This window comes from Anoplopoma fimbria, chromosome 5, assembly GCF_027596085.1.
Source record: "Anoplopoma fimbria isolate UVic2021 breed Golden Eagle Sablefish chromosome 5, Afim_UVic_2022, whole genome shotgun sequence".
Classification (NCBI taxonomy): Eukaryota; Metazoa; Chordata; class Actinopteri; order Perciformes; family Anoplopomatidae; genus Anoplopoma; species Anoplopoma fimbria.
Genome location: NC_072453.1, coordinates 5,384,443 through 5,409,047, shown reverse-complemented (window position 1 = coordinate 5,409,047; position 24,605 = coordinate 5,384,443). Strand labels below are relative to the sequence as shown.

Sequence of the window (24,605 nt, the reverse complement as noted above, 5' to 3'; positions counted from 1 at the left end):
CTAAACTTCTCCTATCTTAATGTGGTTGTGCGAAATGTTTTTGCTTTGCGAGGCTATACGTGTTCAATAAATCAGATAGACATTCTGCAAATAAGGATTTATTTAGCAAAACACATGCGCATGGGGCGGATAAAAAGGCAGATTTCCCCTCAAGGAGCATCACAGAAACCCATCACATCACCGCTGTCACAGAGCAAATAAAATAACGATACACTCGGAGAACTGCGGCGGGATCACACAGAATAGGGTAGATGCTGTTTGCTCTCCACCAGTGATCAGGAAAGTGCAGGCAGGCAGGCAGGCAGGCAGGCAGGCAGGCAGGCGGCAGGCTCTCTCCTCTCCTCTCCTCTCTTCTCCTCTCCTCTCCTCTCTCTCTCCCTCCTCTCCTCTCTCCCTCTCCTCTCTCTCCTCTCCTCTCCTCTCTCCTCTCCTCCTCCTCTCCTCTCCTCTCCTCTCCCTCTCTCCTCTCCTCTCCTCTCCTCTCTCTCCTCTCCTCTCCCTCTCTCCTCTCTTCTCCTCTCCCTCCTCTCCTCTCCTCTCCTCTCCTCTCCTCTCCTCCTCTCCTCTCCTCTCTCCCTCTCTCCTCTCCCCTCCTCCTCTCCTCTCCCTCCTCTCCTCTCCTCTCCCTCTCCTCTCCCTCTCCTCTCCTCTCCCTCTCCTCTCTCCTCTCTCTCCTCCTCTCCCCTCTCCTCCTCTCCTCTCTCCTCCTCTCTCTCCCTCTCCTCTCCTCCTCTCCCCCTCCCCTCCTCCTCTCTCTCCTCTCCTCTCCTCTCTCTCTCTCTCCTCTCCCTCTCCTCTCCTCTCCTCTCTCTCTCTCCTCTCCTCTCCTCTCCTCTCTCCTCTCCTCTCCTCCTCTCCTCTCCTCCCTCCTCTCCTCTCTCGGTGCCGCCTGTCTCATCGCATTTGCTTGTGCGCGCAGTGCTCCGAGGGCTGGGAATCAAACGCGCGCCGTTTTGCTCCGCGGCTCCGGCGGCTTCCTCATTGGCTCGGAGCGGCAGCCAATGGCGGCGTGTGTTTACCGACGATGGGGGGTGGTGGTGTGTGTGTGTGTGTGTGGGGGGGATGTGTAGGAAAAGGGGTGGTGGTAGGGTGGGGGGTGGTGGGGCGCCTCACGGGCACGCTTTCACATTGTCGTTCTCAAACCAATAGGCCTGCGCTCACTCCTCCCTCCACGCTCACTCCACACACACACACACACACACACACACACACACACACACACACACACACACACACACACACACACACACACCCTCCATCCTCCCTCCTCCTCCTCCACCTTCTCCTCCTCCCGGCGTGTCTGAATCTCCGGCTGCATGAACGAGCCTCGATTCACTACAAGCCTGAACTTCTCCGCCGCGTCTCTCCCATACCTCACCCGGCTGCACAGCCCGGTCTGAGCAGCACAGGATGTAATCAATCCCACATGTTTCATCTCTGCGACTCGGGGATTTTCACTTTGAATATTTTTGTACTTTTTCTTTCATTTTTATAAGCGACCCGCCACGCAAATGGATGTAACTTACGAGTGAGTAGCAAATATATATATTTTTTTTTTTTATATATCCGCGTTTTATAATCTTTACCGATTGTGCTGAATGTACATTTCAGTTCAAGTGCTGCATGAAGGAGTGTGGTTTTAATGTAACGTTTTATTTAAATGGAGATCTATTCTTTTTTTTCTTCCCCGAAACATTATTATTCACTGTCATGCCTTTAGAGAAGTAAACGGTGAAATGCAAGCTGATATGACTCTGCAATAGTTTACAGGGTAATAATGTAAAGACATCCCTCAATCAGTAATTGTAATATTTGTATTAAAGTAACACAGGTAGGATTTATTTACAGTCCACTCCTGAGCTGTGGGCGATGTGTGTGTGTCACTTTTTTTGATTTGACCTCTTCACAGCCAAATTACTTGTGTGTTTCCGATCCATTCAGAGGGCTATTCAGAAGCTCTCGCTTTTCAGATCGCCTCCTCTCGCCTCTAGTTTTATATATTCTGAATTGTAGATTATTCCTAGTTAGTTTCTTTTCGTGTGAGCGTGTGTTTGAGAGGAAGGGAGACAGTTCAGTTTATTGTAAACTGCAGAGCTCCCCCCATCGGCATGAAGGCTGTCTGACGCCGGTCTGTCCTCGGCTCGGCCGGGCTTGTCTCTCCTGTGTAGTCGGCCTCTGAATATCGGGATTTAGTGTCTCGGTTATTCTTTGTGACTTCACTTTATTGCAAAATTGTAGAAGGCAATGAGTTGGCCTCTGAACCTGAGCCACTAATGCCTTTTTTTTTTTTTTTTTTTTATCTTTTGTCCAAGACATTTATGATTCAATGGTTTTCTGTTCAAATAGCACAAAACGCGTATTTTAGGTTTGAAACCTGGATCGCAGGATATCTGAAAAATACAATTCTTTGCGGATTTGCTGGCTTTTGTGCTGAGTTCATGTAATGTCGTTTTCATCAGTATTGGGTACTTTTTGTTAAGGGGATTTTCGTCTGCCGATTGCTTGACCCTCTGCAGGGCTGGTTGAGGTGTGTGTGTGTGTGTGTGTGTGTGTGTGTGTGTGTGTGTGTGTGTGTGTGTGTGTGTGTGTGTGTGTGTGTGTGTGTGTGTGTGTGTTTGGGAGGCGTGTATGGGGTTTGGGGGAGTCTGGGTGAAGTGGAAGGAAGTCTGAACGCCTTCCACGTAGACACATATACGCACACGCTCACACACACACACACACACACACACACACACACACACACACACACACACACACACACACACACACACACACACACACACACACACACATCTACAGTCGATCCAAATGATAATTTTTCCCCCCAAACTGTTACGCGCGATCTGCTCACGTCGTTTTGTTTGCGTGGCGAGCGATAACACGGGCTTTAGATCCAGGTTGTTAAATGCAGCCTGAGTGGCTCTCTGTTGACGTGGAATGTAAATACCAAGGACGTGTGTTTACGGCCTGAAAATGTAAAAATGTATAGACAAATGTCAGACGAGAGTGGTTTATGATTGATGTCCCGTAGAGAAGGGCCATTGTTTCTCACAGCCGTGGGGACAGGAGAGAGTCCATTTTGCCTTCCCAGTAGTCTCCGTTTCTCTCCTGTTTCACCCTCGTTTATCCTCTTTCTGTCCAATAGATGTGGTCAAAAACGATAACGCGGTGCTCACTGATAAAAAGGGAAATTACAATATTTAAATGCACTTGCTTGTTTAGAGCAGATGTTCTTATGGGAAGCATTTAGATATATGCATGCATTGGATATGTTATGCTTGTGAGTGTTTGGACGGACACACACACACACAAATACACATTCACTCTGTCAGTGCTGCTGAACTTTGGAGATTTCCCCCCAACCCCATAACACAATTCCTGAAAGTTGGAGTCCTTGAGCAGCTTGGTCTGTGAGTGTGTGTGTGTGTGTGTGTGTGTGTGTGTGTGTGTGTGTGTGTGTGTGCGTAAAGGAGACTTGAATATCCGAGCTCATGCAGGCTATGCACTTCACAAGCCCCCTGGTCCACCAGAGCATTTGATATTTTCTTTGTTCCTTTATCGTTGATTCCTGGGAGGTGCTATCAGCATCTACAGAGCGCTAGATGGACGTGCCATGCATTGAGAAGCCTAATAAATGGGTTGCTGAGGTGTGTGTGTTGTTGAACGCAGGCTCCCAGCTCCCACTATATATCTGAGCGTCACATGGAGCCCTATTTAAGTAAATGGACCTGGCTATAAGGCATACTACATATAAAGTCGATGATTTCCTAGTCTATTTCACTGTGTTATTGCTTCGCTCTTTCGCACTGGAGCATAAAGGTGATTTGATTTGTGTTTGTGATTACAGTGTAGCCTTATTGTATACTGTGTACGTGTAGCAGAGATGCATGGTGCTCGCCATTGCCAGGAGCCGAGGGCCACTGCTGCTGACCCCGCAGGAGTTTGACAGAAATAGCTGTTTCATCACCGTTTTCATTAATAAGCAACACTACAAATAGGAATCTCGGTTACAACGGTCCCAACTATATAAAAAAAAAAAAAAAAAAGAAAGAAGCTAAACATCAAAGTGAAACAAGTTTGGATAATCCATAAAAAACAAGGATCAGTAAAGTCAGATTTTATTCTAAAAGCTATAAAACACCATTGATCCAAGGCAGACACGTGTGTGTTTGTGTGTGTGTGTGTGTGTGTGTGTGTGTGTGTGTGTGTGTGTGTGTGTGTGTGTGTGTGTGTGTGTGTGTGGCTACTGGATCTTCTACAAATCTAACGTTTTATTTCCTTTTTTTTTTAAATTATAGAATATCCTGTCCTCTTACGTGACACGTTAAATGAATGTACAATGGATCAGATTTTATGACAACCGAATGGCGAAAGAAATCAAACTTAATTTACATAAACAACAACCATTAATCAAAGCTGAAACGTGTGTGTCTATGAGAAACTCTGAGGTGTGGGGGAATATATATTAGTCGCCATAATTTAGGGGTTGCGCATTCTTGCTCGTAAGTATTGTGAAAATGGTTTCATTTCATATTTTAGTGCAAGATCCCCCCCAGAACCAGCTTGTTTATGGCCAGTCCTTGTTCAGTCTAAAGACTTAACAACTCGTCCTTCATCGAGAGAGGCTTTTTTTTTTTTTTTTTTACGGCTGTGAACTCTTGTACTGTATATGCACCATTTGTTTGTACCTGAGCCAAATCTCCCCCTTTCCTTTCCATTCTTTTCGCTGATAAAGAAAGCTCCCGTGTGCGTTATTTGCATCGTGTTTGGTCACAGGATGAGGATGAGGATGAGGAGGAGGAGGAGGAGGAGGAGGAGGAGGAGGAGGAGGGTAAAGACTCCAGCGATGAGGTGTGCAGGGTAAATCCACATAAACTCAGCTCAACCACCGTTTTATCTGCAGAACAGACTTCTCTCACCTTCCTGGGCTGGCGTTAAATGAAACGTGGAGAGAGGACAGTATATATACACCAAACTAGTGAGAATGATATGTAAATGTGGGGTCGTTTTTTTTTGTTGTGAAATTTGAATTGCTTTGTAAATGCTGGTTGTTTGTCTCAACATGAACAGCGACTGTCTCTCAGCTCAGCCCTTTCCTTTCTTCGGCACTACATCCCTGGTTGGCTCATTATTGTCAGCGGTTTTGACGTGTCTCCTGCTCTCCCTCCTGTAGGACATGACGGGGACTCAGTTTCCACCCTGCAAAGCCAAAACTCCGCTCAACGTGAGGGGAGCCCGAAGTTCATAAAAGGGATTATTTTGCATCTGGGTGCCTGAGACCTTGCGGTGCTTCCGGATTTTACTTCGGATTTGGGATTTATCGGTTCTCAACGGGATGGAAAGCCGAGATTTCGCTCCTCCGCACCACCTCCTGACGGAGCGGAGCGCCTTGGTCCACAGCGCCGCGTCTCGGATGGCTTCAGGCGGCCACGGCTCCGTGCAGCACCCCGCTCACTTCCAGCCGGGGAAGTACTACTCGTCCCACCTCTCCATGGGTCCACACTCAGGTCAGTTTTCAATGTCTTTTCGTGTGTGTGTGTGTGTAAATGACAAGTGTGGGTTTAAACAAATACTAATTGACTCTCTTTTGTCTGAAGCATATGCTCTCCATATTTCAAACTTGGGAAACATTAAAGCTTCTTGGGACGAGCTAATTTGCTGTGGAAGGATATCGCTCACATTGTGGGTAGTGAGGAATTAGAAAGGCATTTTAAATAATTATATGTTTTATTTGATTTAATTGTTTATGTCATAGCTGCTTCCTGTGTGTAACATTTAAACAATAATGCATCAGTTTAGTGTTTCAGCCTCGCGTAAAAACAAAAAAAAAAGCAACATTGTGGGACATTTCCCTTTTAAAGAAACTTGGCAAATCAGATTCACTTTAACTTGACTCCATAACTCCCTTTTTTTTTGTTTTTAGACTTAAAACATCTCGTGATTCTAGAAACATTCTAGGATTATTCGTCTTCATCAATCATGGATTATTAGGCGTTTTTTCCAGTGGCATAATCTTGTCACAAATTTGTATGGTTTCATCAATTAGTAAAGTACTAATCATTGCCATTTGAAGTAATTAATTAGAATTGGGTAATTCCACTGCTTATATTTCCCATTAAACAATAAATGAAAGCTATTAGCTGAGTGCAGTTTCTGTGGCAGCGTTTCCTCCTTCACGCCTGGTTGTGTGGCTCCGAGGAGCAGGATGGGTTTGGTGCTGGTGGGTCCCGGGGCACATGCTGGTTTGGACTGGTCGCAAACTGGGGGTCGTGCGAAGGGGGGGGGGTTGGAGGGTAGCTCTGGGTAATAGAAGTGCGGGTAATACCAGAAAATCCGGTTTCTATATTGAGCGGGGGACGTGACGGGGTGCGAATGGGTTGACAGTGCATGCATTAGATTTAACAAGTAGCTTTGGTATCCTGTCTCAATAGGGGGGGTGTGTGTGTGTGTGGGGGGGGGGTGTGTGTGTGTGTGTGTGTGTGTGTGTGTGTGTGTGTGTGTGTGTGTGTGTGTGTGTAAAGAGAGAGAAAGAAAGACTCTGCTCGAAATCATACAGTGTCTATAAATTGGACTAACTGGATGAATGTAAACGTGCTCGATGAGAAATCCCATTAATTATCATTTATCAAATGCAGCGGCTGTTTAAATGGACGTTGAGACGTTGGGCCTATGAATGAATGAATGAATGAATGAATGAATGATATCGTCTATCGCGTGTAGGATCCACACATCCTGTGTCTCTTCTAATTTGCATATTCATTAGCTTTACACAACAGCAAAAAAGGAGCCAGACATCCAGTGCGAAATTTAACCTTTTTTTTCTTCTTTTTTAACAAAATACATAATTTCCACATATCCGGTCAAACACATTGAGCTCGTCGCACTGTTTGCAGAAATGTAAACTCAACCAGTTAGATATTTGACGTCTTTGAGGTCCTGGTTCTGGTCATAGCTGCTTGAAATGGAGGAATCCTGATCATAAATAATATAATTATTAGTACCAGCACGTTTTGTCTTCAGAGAGGTTCTTACACACTCTTCATGACTCCAAACGTAACAGCATATGTTTTTACTTTAACTGTATTGTGTATGCAACCCATGGCTACGCTTTAATTTCGTACAATCAATTTCCAATAAACCTAGGACTACCAGTACAAGATTTATACTTATAATTGTAAATAATTTAGGGTTTGTTTAAATATATATTTTAAATGTTACATATTAAATCGTCTATATGTCTAACAAACGTGGTATTGTAAATGTTATACTCTGTATTATTACTATACAATACTTGTATGCAATACACATTAAATAATTTACAGTATTTACAGTTCTACACTATATTAAAATATATTACACAATAATAACATTAATTTATATTAGTAGAATATTTTATATATTTCATGAGACATTTAGTTGCATGTCTCCCTAAAATTTGACTGAAGCGATTTTATCCAGAATATGGCCTTGTCATTTTTAAACCTCAACCTGATGGTGAGATATTTTTAACAAACACACATCTAACTTGCATAACAATTTAAACCGCTTACACTCCCCTTTGACTGATATTGCTACCCGCTGACATACATTATGGTCCAATTTAAAGATGATTCTGTAATGTTGAACGGAAAAAAAGCGTAGTAATGCAGGGTGATAATGCTATTGAAATATATTCAAGAGGGCCTCTCACTGGGTCTCAAGGTGCATGACACTGTATTGAGATTCCAGATATCCAGACTCTCCATGCATGTCCCTGATGGGGTTTTGACTGACATGATGGGCATAGAGGATTGTTGTTTTGGGATGGGGGTTGGGGTACGTGTGTGTGCGTGTGTGTGTGTGTGTGTGTGTGTGTGTGTGTGTGTAAGCTGGGAGGTTAGGATGGGGGTTACCTTTGTGCTTGCCCCCCTTAGAGATTCAGAAAGCTGTATGCCTGGCCCTAGGCCTCAGCACAGGGGGTAGATATGATGTGGGGTTGGCCATACCGGGGCAGGAGGGGGGTTACGATGGGGGGTTTGTTTCAGATCTTTGGAAAAGAGACACACACACACATTTCTTTTACTGTCTCACAAGACCAAACTGGGTGTATTACTTACAGTAATTCAAAGTATATAAAAAAAAACCTTTCTCATTCCCCCCTGTTTCTTCATATCCCGGAAAAACCTGCAATCCATCAATTTGCTGAAGCCTCTTATTTAGATCAGCATGGTGTCTGCTTGAATATGGTCGCGCTTGACAAGGTGATGGAATGACAGCCGCATACCAACGCCATAAGATTCAGCCCACATTTGATAAAACCCCACAATGATATTACACAGGCGTTTAGATTACTGATAGGAGTGGTGGGAAAGCCTTTGTCTCTCTTTCCCCTCCCTGTTTCACTGCTTTGCTTTTATTCCAGTCTCCCTCTCTTTCTTCCTTTTTTTCTGTGATGTTAGCCCCTGGGCTGTAGTTGTGCAAGTGTGTGTGTGTGTGTGTGTGTGTGTGGGTGTGGGTGTGATTAAGGTTAGGTTTAGCCTGCAGTAGCACAGGTGTGCAGTATTATGGAGGGCGTGGCAAAGCTTGTCATTGAACAGGTGTGTTACTTCCCAGACAGCAGACGGTTTTTGTTTACATGACTGTGTGTGTGTGTGTGTGTGTGTGTGTGTGTGTGTGTGTAATGTGTTCGAGCGAGTGTGTGTGACCTAGTAATACAGACAGAAAGAGCGCCCATTCATGTCACATGCGTGAACGCATGCACAGCTGTACACACACATACGCACAGGGTTTCTATCTTAATCTGCTTGTGTTTTGTGCTTTGAAAAAGTAATAAACCATAATCACAGTGTTTTGGTTGGACGAGATAACCTCTGCAGCTTCTCTCCGTCTTTTCCCTCAGTCTGTCCTCTTTGACCTTTTTCTTCTTCTTTTCTTTCTCCCCGTCCTATTCCTTCTTCCCGTTCAGTCTTGTTAGTGAACGCAAGATCCTGCAGCTAAATCCTGCGATTCTTTGCTATAAATGTGTGCAGCTGTGTGTGTGTGTGTGTGTGTGTGTGTGTGTGTGTGTGTGTGTGTGTGTGTGTGTGTGTGTGTGTGTGTGTGTGTGTGTGTGTGTGTGTGTGTGTGTGTGTGTGTGTGTGTGTGTGAGACACGCAGCCGCTCCGTCCATTCATCATGAGGCTGTCAGTAATGTCTCTCTTCTCTTGGAAGTTTCACGTCTTTGGCTTTGATCGTCACGGCAGCAGAGATGAGACACGCCCCTTTACACTCCTACCTGCACACACCTTCGCACACAAACAACTTGCATGACGTAGAGAGAGAATATGGTGTGTGTGTGTGTGTGTGTGCATGGGTTTGGAAGTTTCTGAGTGTTTACATGCTTGTAGGATTAGAGAAACAGAGGTCTTTAATACAGATATCTGTGTGTGTGTGTGTGTAGAGTACTGATTGTGTCAGAGGCCCTGTATAAGAAAGAAAGAACTGGGTGAAAAGAGAATATGAGCATGTAAATGATAGATAGATGGTCTGAGGAAGAGAGGGAGGAGGGGGAGGAGTAGTGGGAGTTGAGAGGCTGAATGTTTCCACCTGGTTGGTAATCCAGTCAGATTACCACTGCCTGACGGCCCCCACTGGCTGCCGTCCCCGACTCCTCAGCCTGCCGCCTCCGCTGCCTCTCAAGAGTGCGAGAGAGAGTGAAAGCCAGAGAGAGAGAGGAGACGCTTATGTGTGTATGTGTGTGTGTGTGTGAGATGAGTCAGCAGTGGATGAACCTCAGACAGACCAAACCCCCCCCTCACCTCACCAGTGCTACCCGGGGTACGAGGGGTACATCCCGGGTGCAGCGTGCAAGACGACCCCCTGTGTGGGGGAGACAGCTGGTGGAGGCTGCGGCCAGCCGAGCTGCCGATTGGACGCCGTGAGAAAGGAGCAGAGTGTAAACTGTCAATTCAGTTCAACTCAAAAAAACAAAATACATAGGCTTCACTTAAAATCTAAATTGACATTTGCATCAATATTGCACCAATGCACAACTGGGTTAATTCACCTAGTACCCATGGGTTGAGAACCATGGTTGTTTTTTATTATTTTTTGGGGTTTATTCACCCAAACCCAAATATGTTTTTTAGTTTCATTTTTAAACTTGTTTAAAAATATATAATATTTGTTACTGATTGTCAATAATATGTATATATCCTTTTGAATGCTACATGCACATTTTATGACAGTTTTAAGGCAAAGCTTCCAATAACCCTATTTTAACAGTAATGTGAAATATAGCACTCACTTCATACAAATTCTATAAAAATCTAATTTTACATCCACACTTTTTTTTTATGGCAACCTCCAAACATTGGAAAACTAATTTCACACCCACATCAGTGCTGCACTTATCGCAACTTAAAATAAAATATGCAAAAAAGGCCAAAGAAATCTGTTAAATGAGTCCGACTGTTTGAAATGTGTTGACGCATTAAAGGCATTAAGTAATTAAGTAAAGTCAGTAAAGTCAGTAAAGTCAGTAAAGTCATTAAAGTCATTTCCATTACAAATTAGACTCTTGTGTATTCTCTGATAATTCAAGCAAACTACGGCACATCATTTAAATATATTCCTGAATCTACTTTTGTCTAATCAAATTGACCTCGGAGTAACCGAGACACGAGCCGTCAGAAAGGTCACATCTCAACAACGGAGAGATTTTTGAAAAATTTGAATAAACTGAGCTGAGTTTTGAATGAAGCGTGTGTTTGTTCTGAAGCACATTTGCTGCACCGACAGAAGACTTTTGTCTCGTCTCCAACTCTCATCCAACATGTGAACAGCTGCTTATTGTCGGTAGCAGTGATTTGAAGGGAGTGGGGTACGTTTGGTTGCGACATCTCCGGGGTGTGAACACACACCGCCATCTGATGACTTGGCATGTGAATGGAAAGCGCCAGACTTCCTGTGTCCATGTGCTCTCTCTCTCTCTCTCTCTCTCTCTCTCTGCTCTTCTCTCTTTTCTTCTTCTTCTTCTGTCCCTCACTGGCCAGACGTCCCCTCCACCCCGTCTCCCTCGCTCCTCTTTGACCACATGCTCTCCCTCCCTCTTCCTCCTCTCCTTCTGCTTTCCTCTTTCACTTCCCCTTCACTCTGCACTCGCTCCTCTCAGCTTTTTTCGAGTGGTCCTCCAGCCCTCCTTCCTCCTCACAGCCATGTACCTCCCCACTCTTTCTCTCTCTCTCCCCCTTCTCTTCTCAATCGATCCCCCCCCCCCCACATCTTATATCCAGGGCCCATCTCTGTCTAACTCCCTCACACACCCTATCGCCTCCTCTCGTTGTTAGCAGACCAGCTTCTCTCAGCACTCCCGCTATTTCTGTCTCAATTTCAGCCCGCTCCCACTCCTTTTCCACATTGCCTCATTTGTTTCTCCCCCTTCCTCCTCTCTTCTTACCTCCCCCTCTCCCCACCATTCGGCCGGTTGTTAACGGGCCCGTCCCGGTGCTACTCGGCCCATGGCCAACTCACTAAATCAGAAACGATTGGAGGATTTGGCAAGAGGGAGTGAGAGCTCAGCGCGGCGCCTTTGAAGTCGGAGAAACGAGAGAAAAATGACATTTTAAACAGCCCGCAAAACACAAGGCTAAAACAGCTTCTTACGCTGTACAGGGGGGGAGTGGTGGGGGAGTGGTGTGTGTGTGTGTGTGTGTGTGTGTGTGTGTGTGTGTGTGTGTGTGTGTGTGTGTGTGTGTGTGTGTGTGTGTGTGTGTGTGTGTGTGTGTGTGTGTGTGTGTGTGTGTGTGTGTGTGTGTGTGTGTGTGTGTGTGTGTGTGTGTCCATTTAAAAATACAATATAAGGTGTTTTATGTGGATATGTGTCTGCTGTGGCTGGTATTCATGATATGAATGCATGAAAAATAAAAAGTGGCTATTGTGTGTGTGTGTGTGTGTGTGTGTGTGTGTGTGTGTGTGTGTGTGTGTTTGCAGACACTATAATTTCCAGCTATTTTATGGCTTTCCACCTCTTCAGAGGGGTCAAGGCAATCCCCTGTTTACGCAACATAAAAAAAGGTGATGTCACTCGGTGGGGACTGATGTCACAGTCTCGCCAGATCCACAGGTCTGCAACCCCCTGAAAATGCATACCGCAAAGCAAGGTGGTGCAACCACGGCAACCGTTATCGCGGCAGCGGCCGACACCTGAGACCGGCCGGCTTTTTATCCGTCTCAGGGTCACATTTATGCCTGACTCATCGTCACTCGAGCTGACTTGTTTGAGTCAGCCCCGGTCCTTTTTTCTCGGCCGTTGTGTTTTGGTTCTCTATTCGATTCATTTCAGCTCTGTTTGGCTCATTCATATTGTAATGGCCTCCATTCAGGCGGGTCTATGTCCAGTTTGTTTTGCTGTCAGGGCCTCAGATGGATGGAGGGGGCCGTAGGTTCATCTGGAGGTGAGGTTAAAGAAGGCAGAGTGGTCGGACTGCCTCCTGAATCCCAGACCCTTCAAGTTCTTCTGAGTCACACTGCTGATTGAACAGATTGAGTGTTTGGAGTGAAAGACAGCTAATGTGCTCTTATCCAGGAAAAAAGGTCCATATCTGTGTGTGTGTGTGTGTATGTGTATGTGTTAGTGATGGGGGGGGTGAAGAGAGTAAAAAAAGGGAGAAGCAGCTGTGTGGAACAGCATGGATCGTTACACAGTGACACACATGAAAGCATTAAGTATATTCAGGAGCCGTCGTTGAATATACATGGAGCTGTGTGCAGCTTTATATATGTGAGTGTTTGTGGTGTGTGTGTGTGTGTGTGTGTGTGTGTTTGAATCCTCTTCCATGCTCTTGCCGGAGCTGAGAGTTGTGAGAAGGAAAACAAGAAAAGGGAGCACGAGAAAGAAAGAGGGGGGGAATAAACAAAAAAAACAACAACAACAAAGATCCGTCATCAGTCATTCATGGCTAATCAGTCTCGTGGGACGTGCACACACACACACACACACACACACACACACACACACACACACACACACACACACACACACACACACACACACACACACACACAGTGCCGAGGTCCTAATCCTACTGGGACTGCTTGTGCCTCTGTGTGTGCCTGTCTAAATTTTGGATCCGGGCTGATTAGAAGCACACTCTCCTTTTTGCCCCCCCCCCCCTCTCTCTCTCTCTCTCTCTCTCTCTCTGTCTCTTCTCCTCTACATCTTTGATTGCTGGTAAAGTGTCTCTTCTCCTTCTCTCTATTTTCCTCTTTTGTCTCTTTAATAACCGCCTACTGTCTTTTCCGGTCGTTTTGATGTGTGTTTTTGTAATGTTTGGAAGCATGTGTGCATGCATAATATAGGGCAGTCTATTGTGTGCGAGTGTGCACTTTTCTCTGCTTTTGCATGTGTGTGTGTGTGTGTGTGTGTGTGTGTGTGTGTGCTCAATTCTGCATATGCATGTGTGTGTTTGTACGTCTTGCTTCATTACAACCTCTCAGCGTTGGTCTTGTCTGTGTTTTAGCCGCTCTTCCATTTATTTCCGCTTTGTTAAAAAAAAATCAAATTCACTTTAGCAGCATGGATGTTTATGTTATTGCCAAAGATAAATTACATATTTCTGAACACAACACTTCATAAGAATAAAAAGGATAGATAATCACAAGAAGACAAAAATCTTAAACAGAACAATCCTGTGGATGTATAACAAAAAACAGAATAAATAAAAAAGGAGTGGTCTCGTGGGTTTTCTCCTCAGTTGTGACATGCAGATATATTTTGCAGCTAAGTGATCTGTTTTGCTGATCTGTACCAAGATGTCAGCATGTTTACCCTCATTTGTCTGATATACAGAGTGATGCTGACTTTGTGTAAAAATTGTTGTCTTAAGTCTGTATAATTGGTGCATCCAGGAAGTGAAGCTCTTTCTTATCGGCGTGCTGTGCAGAGTGAAAGACAGTCTTTTCTTGGTAACAAGGGCTCATTATCATAATATAAATATATCACAATACAAAACATGTCTATAAAACAATAAAAGAACAATGTGTTCTTCTTTTACTTTTTAACATTACATTATTATATTATCACAATTAGTTTTTTGATTCATCAACTGAACATTTTTTTAAAACAAAGAAGTGAAAAATGACTATTATATTCTTTTAAAGCCCAGATTGCCCCAAAAATCCAGATTAGGTTTATGATCCACTAAAACAAAGTTAAACAGCAATTCCTCACAATTAAGAAACTCGAACTAGAAAATGTTTGGAATTTTTCATTTAACAGCTTACTTTAACTAATAATGAATTACCAAAATAATTAACTGCGTAGTTAATAGGCAATTTCTTTCAGTTCTATATTGCATTGTTGGCCAGCATATTTGCAACCTCAGGGTTTTTCTTTAAAATAATGTAAAAAGAGTGCTGTTATAAAGGTGTACTTTAGGGTGAAATTTGTTTGAGTGGAATTCTTGTGTGATGATTTGATAATTAATCGTTTCAGTCATGCAGTTTCTAAGCACAACTGCCAAACATTGTCTGGCTCCAGCCTCCAAAATCAGTTTTATACCTGGATGCAATTGAACGTGTTTTGGTTTTGGTGACATTTGAAGTCATCACCTTGGCCTCTGAAAAATAGTGATAGGCATTTACTCATTTTCTTTTTCTCACATTTCACACACTAAATGATGAATTGAATAATCAAGAAAATAATTGGCTGACTGATTGACAATGAAAATAATTGTTAGTTGCAGCCCTGAAACCCCCCCTCAATCTATCAGCCTCCTGTTCTCCATTCTTTCTTTGGTTTATTCTCCCTTTCTCACCCCTTTTCTTGCTATTTATTTCCTGAATCTCTCCAATAATCTTTTATTCCTGTGTAAATATTACAGCAATGAGGGAATACAAAGAATGGAAAAGCCATGCTGAAATAAGGTCACACTAGGTTATTTTCACCTGCTGTCTCTCTCTCTGTCTCACTCTCCCCCTCTCTCGCCTGCTCGTTCCCTATCCTCACCCCCTACCTCCGTCACTCCTACCCTCTCTCTTCCCCCGCTCGCTCCCTCGTTGCCTCTCTCTCTCGTTTTCGCTGTCTGCTGATCCCGCTCTTCTCTCTTGTTCAGTCTCTTCCCACTCACAGACACACAAACCGGCACACACTGACTGTCTGGCACCCACACACACACACACACACACACACACACACACACACACACATACAGTGCACATCCAGTACACACACATATACACACACGCTGACACCTGCATGTCGAGCCGTTGAGGGTCTAATTTAAGTAAAGTGCTTCTCTAGGAACCACAACCCCTCGACTCACGATGATGGAGGGTGATACGGAGCGGCGTGGTAGAACACACACACACACACACACACACACACACACACACACACACAGACACACAGTTATACATAGATGCACACACATACACATCCTGCTCCAGTGATACTGAGATATGACTCTTCATGGTGTGGGATTAAAGGAAGCACTGTAGATGGCTTGTAAGTAGCATGCTGTAATAATAATGTGATATTTGATCGTCTCAGGGTAGTAGGCAGATCAGACTGCGGGGTCAGTTACAGCGGTGGCAGAGCTGGTAGGGATTCAGTGTCTTGCACAAGGACACTTCGGCAGGGTGGATGCTCACCTCTGCTGGTTAAAGGATGTTGTCCTCCGCCCTTGCATGCTGCGCCTTCTGCTGTGTAGGTGTGTTTGTTTCCACTGGAGTTTGAGCTAACTTTAGCTGAGGCAGGATCCAGCTGCAGTGCTGCTGCAAAAGCAGCCCGGAATCACAAACCCCTGTAAAAAAAAAAACGGATCGGTAAATTTAGTCCGCAAGAAGTTATTTCAAGATACTTCAATTTCAGCATGTCTTATCTTACCCTTCTTTCCGCATAGGAAGGCTCTCTAAACGATATTCAGATCATTAATATAGCAGCCAACAACTATTTGCCAACTAAAGATTTAGCTGAGTAATGCTTACCTCAGCAGAGAATGATGTCACTCTCCCTCCTTGTGTGTTGTAATCCGAGTTTCTCTGTGCTTTGTTGACATAGCTGGGCCGCTTGTGCGTACCTTTTAGTGCATGTGAGCATGCCCCACTGTGGCGCTGTGCACTGCAGTAGCGGGTGCTGCTGATAACAACGTCCCGACTTACGGCGTCATCTCCCACTTAAGAATTGGTTTCCATTTTTAGCTTGATAGCTAGCCTCTAAAGCTTAGGGCATGTCCACACTAACCCGTTTTCAAATGAATCCGAATATCTTTTGCTGCGTTTGCACCGAGCGTCCACACTATACCGGAGTTTTTGGGCACCGAAAACGGAGGAGTTCGAAAACGCTCCTGGGGACAGATAAGTTTGAAAACGCGGCGTTTTCCTGATGGTGTGGATGGCGGAAAACGAAGCAGTTTGAAAACGATGACTTAGGCACCAGCGTTCGCTACTTGATTGGTTCTTAGCAGTTGCGACGTGTCATTCCCTGATTCGTCACGCGCCTGTCACATGACCATTTCCGGAAGAGAACAACAACAACAGCCTTGATTACCGATCGACTACCAGGTTATTTCAACATGGATAATGTGGTATTTGTTACAAATGTAGCTATTAGTAGCTAATACTTGCCACATTTCCTACTTAAACCTGCATTGGCAGACTTTTTTGGCTAACATTACTACGACGAACATTAGATTCATTCAAAGTCGTGTTTGTGTCCACTTGGTGAATTCCAGCTTAATATTCACTTTCTTAGCTCTATTTTTGGTATCTACCAAGTCCTGGAAATATCTGCCTTTTCAGCTGCTAAATGCTCCTTTTAGTTTAATAGTTAGTTGCTAATTTTGTGTGTCTGCTGTTTAGTGCTGAGCAGGTCCTGGATTTTTGGTGGATTTTTTATTTATTTTTGGCAACTGCCTGCTGCATCTGGAAACACGAGTAGTGAGACTGGAGTGAACAGTAAAATTGCCAAAGCAATGATCTGAAAGATGCTAAATCGCTCCGTATATCTTAACCATCAGCAGGGTTGTCATTATGAGCAACCTTTTCACATAGAAGTCGTTTGTATGCGATGCATTGTTTATTTTTAAAATAGGCTATTGATTATACCCACTTTAGATGTGGATAAAATTTTAACAAACTAAATCGTTATTGCTGTAGCCTGCCCTGCAGACAGAGCACAGTAATGCTGTTAAACTTACTGATTAAACATAGAAAGAATGAACGATAGAAATTAGAGCAGTTGGTAGAAAATCTACTAATTCAAAAATGTTACTGAAACATGTTTAGCAGTTATTTTAGCTGAGAAAAGAAAGTCCTGTGGAAACTGGTCTAATCTCCAATCTTCTCTTGGCATTTCCTATTTCATCTTATCATTTGTGCCAAATATTGAACCACTGCATTGCGTCACATATTGTTAACGTCTCTATTGAACCATCATAACAATCAAGGGATTCATGTAAACGAGTAACAGAGCAACAAAATGCAGCCCTAAAGAACATGTTTTTAATAGGGATTGTGTGGCTAATGTCTCCTAGTTTGTAATATGTAACCAGGAAACCTAGTAAATGTTGATAAGTGGCGAACTTGACTTGTGTTTGAACTTCAGTAGATCATGTGACTTGTGGAGAAACACATGTGAACCTCTTCGTCTCTGTCTTCTCTCAGCTCACGGTGACGTGTTTTCTGTTAGACTCACTTTGTGCTCTTCCTGGTGTCTTGACCCCCCCGGTGTATTTCATCCAGCAGTAGGCACATGCAGCTTCAAATCATTACTGTCTGTCTGTGTGTGTGAGTGTGTGTGTTGGTGTTAGTGTGTGCTTGCTGTGGCTTCAGACTGTATGGACCACAGGGGCGTGGCACAGGCATGTCGGACTGGAGGAGGACCAGAACTCCCAGAACAGGCTTCCTCACTGTTTACCAGAGCGGCAAAGCAACTGTGGGGGTTACGGTTGGGGGGTTGCTGTCACACACATCCCCCCCACACACACACACACACACACACACACAGACACACACACACACGTATACACAAACCAGTTAGACGGAATTGCATTATTGGCTCTCACCGCAGGCTTTCCTGAAATATCAGCAACCTTATGCTTTTAATTAGTGTGTTGTGTGTGTGTGTGTGTGTGTGTGTGTGTGTGCGCCCATACATAACAGTTGTGGCTCATTCTGACCCGCGCCGCAGAACCTGTCTCCTGTGACCCTGTTCCCCAAAATCCCCTGTTTTCTTTAGTAAAACATGGAAAAACTTACTCTAAAACAGCTCCCCCTCTTTCCTCCTTCCTGCTTCCTAAGAGTCTCCCATGTGTTGTGAGTTCCTGCTCTTCGTGACCAAATATGGCCCTTCCTCCTGCCGTGGGTGGGTGGGTGTGTAGTGTCCAAAAAGTCTGTGGTCAAAAGCAGGAACTTTTTCCCTCTCACTCACAGTTTTACTGCTGCATTTTGTGGGCCACGTTCGCCAATGGAAAACAACAGCGGAGTTCTTTTTTCTCATTTTTTTTTCAGGCTGGGTTGACACCAGGTGCACTGTTTTCTTCCCTGTTCATTTAATTCCTTCTGCTTCGCTCCTGCTTTTATTTCCTGTAATTTTCCCGGCATCACAGCCAGCAGATGATGTGCCTCTTCCCGTCTTTACTGGCTTTTGATTGTGGAAACGCACTCATGTAGGTGCAGCAAGATTGGGATGTAACTACAGTAGTTATGTGCATGCAGAGAGATGGTAGCAGGAGGAGTGTGTGTGTGTGTGTGTGTGTGTGTGTGTGGGTGGTGTGTGTGTGTGTGTGTGTGTGTGTGTGTGTGTGTGTGGATGGCGAGGCTCTGGTCCGCAGCCTGGGAGCCGCGCTTTGAGCTGTGCTGTTCATAGTCTGCTGATTTATGCGCCTCACAGGGAAATCTCTCATTTGTAGCTCTTTCATCTCATTTTTCCCCTCCACTCTTTTTCTCCCTCTCTCTCTCTCTCTCCCTTTCTCTTCCTCCGTCCTCTCTCTTCTTCCCGCCGTAATGTGATTCAGTACAGCCGCTCGTCCCAGGCGACATGCCATGCTTTGCTCGCACACCCTGCTCTCTCTAACATGAATGAGTCAATTGATGAATAATAAGATAGAGCAGGAGGAAAATGCTATCCGGATCTAGTCGAGCAAAATAACTCCTTTTCTCTCCTGAACGTATTCTTTGTAAGCACCGCTCGGGTGCTTACTCACACATTGAATGTGTTTGTGTCCCCAGTGCCATAATGCTTTTACGGACCTTTGTGTGTGTTCGTGTGTGTGTGTGTGTGTGTGTCGGTGTGTGTGTGTCTAAGCGCCTTCCACAACCGCCTTGTTTGAGTAGCCCTGTCACTTGTGCAATTCCGTGGTGTCAAAACAGATCAGAAAGGTCTGGCTTGACTCCTGCCCCTAAATACACACACACTGACACACACACACGCGGGTGTGACACACAAACACACACACACACACACACACACACACACACACACACACACACACACACACACACACACACACACACACACACACACACACACACACACGCACAGATTGAAGGCTCGGTGCCAGGGCTCTTGGTGGTTGGAGGCTTATGAAAGGGTCGGACTTACGAGAGGTTGCCAAGTGTACGGCAATAAGCGTAACAGCCAAGCTAACGAGAGTCAGAACCTCTGACACACACACACACACACACACACACACACACACACACTGAGACTGTACTGCAAGGCTCTCAGGCTCTCTCAGTAGTCAGCGGCAGAGTCGAAGAAATGTGTGTGTGTGTGTGTGTGCGCGCGTGAGAGAGAGGGTTCAGTATATCAGTGTGTGGACAGAGGCTTTTGTTAATTGGCAAATGTGACAATAGAGCATGAGAGGATATTGATCTTCAATCGGATGCAGATCGATTTAACTCGTCATCCTTCTAGTGTGTGTGTGTGTGTGTGTGTGTGTGTGTGTGTGTCAGTCAGTGTGTGTGTGTGTGTGTGTGTCCGTCTGTGTGTGTGTGTATCGATCAGCAGCAGTCCATTCAGAGAGCCACAGCCAAGAATATCACTCCATTACGTTATCTGTGTTTGCTTCTTTCACCCTGTGACTTTCATTATATCTCCGCTATCTGCTCTTGGTGTCTTCCTTTTCTCCTCTCCTGTTTGCCTCTTCCTCCTCCTCTTCATCCTCCTTTTCTCTCTATAGAATAGTGAGAAACCTTGGGCCTGTTATCTGTTGTCCCGCTGTTTTGTTTCACTGTAGATTTCATCAAGCACTCTTCAGCAGCTGCTGAGACAACACAAAAGCAGGGTTATTTTATTTCACATAGATTTTATTAAATTTTTTACCTTGCCTCGTGCAACATACTTCATATGCTGTATATGAGTTGGTTCATAAATGCAAGAGAGGATCTAGTATAATACAAGAATGGGTGCGTTTCATCATTTGACACTTTCTTTGGATTTGGCATGAAAGCGTTTACTCTTTCTAAACATGACTGCCAAGCATTTTGAGCTGACCTGGTTGATACATCCTTAATTAAATTGTCGTAGTGTGCCTTAAAGGTGTGAAAACGTGAGTGCACTCGTAAAAAATACTTCTTTTTTGGTGCAACTTTCATCCTTTTGGGTTAAATACAAATTCCATCCTGAAATATCCCCAGACTACCACAGGTGTTATTTCAATCATCTTTTCAAAGCAGAAATAGTGTGACAGTTACTGCTACTCGCCGTGGAGAAATTTAGATTATTTTTTTTTGCCTTTTGTAGATAGATTTCTCCCGGTCAGTGTAAAATGGCGTCTCTGAAGCTCTGGCTGTTAAATTCTGAAGCACTGACACCAAATCATGACGTTTCATACTGTTGAATCTCCAGACTTGCTGCTATCAACTCCACTGTGGCTGCGCTGGAAATATAACAACGTCCCAAAATTCATGTTTGGCCCCGATATCCATGAGAATACCAAAAATATGCCAAGCAGCAAAACCTGCCCGGAAAAGCAAGGCACATTTCCAGCACTTTTTCTTTATTTTTTTTAACAGTGTTAAAGTGTGTTTTAGTGGATTTTCCTCTCAGCAAATCACATTACAGTCAATCATGTATAAACTAAAGCAGATTTTGCTCACTGTAAGTACAGCTGGATGTATTAGCATGAATAGAAACTCATAATTCCGAGTCTTAATACCTTGGTTTGTCAACATCGGAGGATTCGCTGCCTGTGTGTTGACACACTTTTCCAACTCATGATGCCAACTGGGAAAAATTGGTGACATACGAACACATTTTCTACTTTAATTACCGCTGAATGACTGAATGGAACCACTTTCTCAGTCAGCAGCTTGTATTTATGGTAAATAACATCTGCTTATATAGCAATAAGCCCGACGTAGATATAATGTCACTTGGGTCAGAGTTGAATTTTTGACATAGACGTGTGGGTGATCAGAACATCCAACCCACTGATGAGTACAGCTTGTTTTGTTTTTTTTATCTCTCTCACTATTCCTCAGATATATATCTCATGCGTTGTGGCTAATTCCGTGCTTTCATCAATTGGTGCTTCGGGGAAGCTACGAGAGGATGCAGCGGCGACAGATGGAAAGGGAATGTGCGGATTAGGATAAAACAAAGGCAGAAACTGAGGGCAGGAAGAGAAAAAGTAGGAGGAGGAGGAGGAGAAAAAAAAACTGTGACAGAAATAAGGTTTACGTTAACTGCTGGCCTCCAATACTATTTTCCATATCAGCTGACCAGAGAGAGCAAGCAAATACGATTTTTCTCCTCAACTACCAAAAAACCCAGAAAAACAGACAGAGAGGGAAGGGAGCGAGGGAGGTGACAGGAAAGAAGGGATCGGGGGGAGGAAAGAGGAGAAAGGGAAAGAGATGAGTAAATGGAAAAACGATGGGGAAATGGGGGAAGGGTGGAGACCTGGGAGGGTGAGAGATTAAAGAACAGCTGTGGGAAGAAAGTCCGCAAGGAATGCTGAGTATTTACACCACGAAACTTACTTATCAATATCACTACTGTTTCAAATCAGTGTAACCATTTTTTTTATGTCTTCCTTTAATACAATTTAGCTTTTATGGCGCTTGGAGACACACAAGATGCATCAAGTAATTTAAAAAATGCATGGCTACTCAGCTTTCTTTTCTAAAGTTTGTTGTAGTAGACGAGGTGCAGGGAGCAATGAGTGTACATCAGTCTCAGTTTGAAGTGTGTGTGTTTGTCTGTATATATGTGTGTGTGTGTGTGTGTGTGTGTGTGTGTGTGTGTGTGTGTGTGTGTGAGAGAGAGAGAGAGAGTCTGCTATGCCAGAGGGGGCTTGTGAAACCAGCCTGAGTCTTATATGAGCTGTGTTTTATTATGACTGGCTGAAAGGCCACTGATCTACAGTTGTACAAGAAAAGATTTGGAGAAAAAAAAAAGAGAAAAAAAACAAAAAACACTGTAAAAATATCCTGTCTGAGAGAGGGTGAGGGAGAGGACGAAAGAGAGAAAATAAATGTCTAAAAGGGAAAGTTTTCTTCTTCCTCCAAATTTATTATGACTACAGAGAGTGAAAATATCAAGCGGCAAAAGATGGAGGGATTTCTACTTTTAAATTGTCTTCATCTGTGTGTGTGTGTGTGTGTGTGTGTGTGTGTGTGTGTGTGTGTGTGTGTGTGTGTGTGTCGACGCTTCAGATCCAGCTGTATAAATAGACACACACACACACACACCTCTTTCTGATTTGTCTCCTTCTACACACCGCTGCTCCATCTCCCTGTCGATTCATCCCGTGCCCTCTCTCTAACGTGTGCGCCGGTTTCACTGTGTGAGAGAGAGGAGAGCAGCAGATTGGCAGACAGTTGAAGGCACTTGTGGTTGTGGTTGTTAGGGCGTCTGGGTCGTGGTTGAGGTGGGGGTGCTGTACATGTACACGTGAGTGTGTTTGTGTGTTCGTGTGTCTGTGTGTGTGTGGGGGGGACTCCTATGCGGACTGTTGTGGTTGTGGTAATTGTCTCTGATGCGAGGCAGCATTTATGGGTAACGACCCAACCCTCTCTCTCTCTCTCTCTCTCTCTCTCTCTCTCCATCCAGTGACTAATTACCTGATTCCCCATGGGTTTGTTTCCTCCTTCCCCTTACAACTGTTCAGGTTGTTCCACTAAATGAGAGCATGCTGATAAGTAGAAATACATTCAAACCGAGCCAAACTGAGCCGAGCCCGTTCGCTCAGTTTGCTGAAAACGTTACAGGATGAGATTTGAGCATCTGCTTTGTCCCTTTCTAATGAGAAGAATTAGGTTTTGTACTCCTAGTTCCAAACTGCATCCCCATGTGATGTTTTTAAATTATGATTGGTGAATTATTTACAAGGGTAAAAGCAGATTAAAGTATAGGCAAAGAGACACACTGAAAAGACATGAGTGTGCTGAGAATCAACAAAAGATGCTATTATTTTTGTCACTTCGCTTTTCAAGTTTCAAGTTTCCACAGAATTTTCTCTCCGCCATTGTAATGTGTAATTGTCCTTCCCACTGATCACAGGTTTGTAGCATCTGTTGGGAAGCTTGGTGTTTGGTTTTCAGCTCGCTTTGTCAGGAACGTTGAAACCAGAATGCCTGAATTTGGTTTTGCAGCAAATTATTAACAACTAACAAAGTATTAATAACTTCTATGACGTTAACATTTTTTGTGTTCATATCGAACCCGCCTTCCCACCTTAGTTGGATCAACCAATCAGTGAATCAGTGGAATAAGCGAGACCCCATTTCAAGCTTTGCAACCCTGTTTTAAGTTTCCTCTATCACTCAGTGTATTAGAGCCATTTAAAGAAGTACAGCTTTAATTTATGCCACCTGGCCTTCAACATTCAGCCACCGTGGTTATCATTTGATGCGTCTGTTGCTGCTTGATGCTCAGGTGAAAATAATCAATGGTTTCATGTCTCAGGCCCTAGTTTATACACATTCAGATCAGAATTGAGTAGAATAAAAGTCACCTTGAAGCTTTTTCCTGATCATATTTTTAAAAGAAAAAAAATCTGATATATGTGTCACATGGGAGGAGAAAAAATGATCAGAATTGGGACACTGGTGTGAATGTAGCTTGAAAGGATTCATTTCTCCAGGGCAGGTTGTGAAATTTCATTTTTACAGCACTACTCAGCTATTATTCTTGTCAGTTTTTTTAACATTATCATTGTTTGTATTGTTATTAATATTATTATAATTATTAATGCTACAAAGGCATGTGAATATATGTTGAGAGCATGAGATATTTTTTTCTTCTCTTTTCTCAGTTTAACAAACACAGTTAATGCTTCTTCTATGGTGTTTCTTTCCTCAAATGTTATCCGCCATCACCTCTCTAACCTCCAGCCTGTGTGTCTCTCAGGTGCTTCCTTCATGGGTTCCTTCCTGGCCAGCAGTCTGGGGTCGCCGCCCTCCCACCCGCCTCACCCCTCGGGACCTGCTGCCTCCCCCTCCTCCCCCTCCTACAGGCCTGGACCCCATTCGAGCGCTTCCCCTATCTGGTTCCCCCATTCACATGAAGGTAAGACACACACACACACACACACACACACACACACACACACACACACACACACACACACACACACACACACACACACACACAACACACACAAACACACATATGCAGGAGGCAGCCCAGAGTGCTTGGG

The 24,605-nt window shown here is 44.1% G+C and overlaps 1 protein-coding gene across 1 annotated transcript in view; it reads left to right on the top strand.

The window, feature by feature from the left end:
• The first annotated feature begins 5,335 nt into the window (after nt 1-5,335).
• bahcc1b (BAH domain and coiled-coil containing 1b) overlaps nt 5,336-24,605 on the top strand; it is a 51,866-nt gene continuing 32,596 nt past the window's right edge. The window contains exons 1-2 of the mRNA XM_054599468.1: nt 5,336-5,507; nt 24,317-24,475. Coding sequence (XP_054455443.1) covers nt 5,336-5,507; nt 24,317-24,475 — 331 coding nt within the window. The remainder of the gene's footprint in view (nt 5,508-24,316; nt 24,476-24,605) is intronic.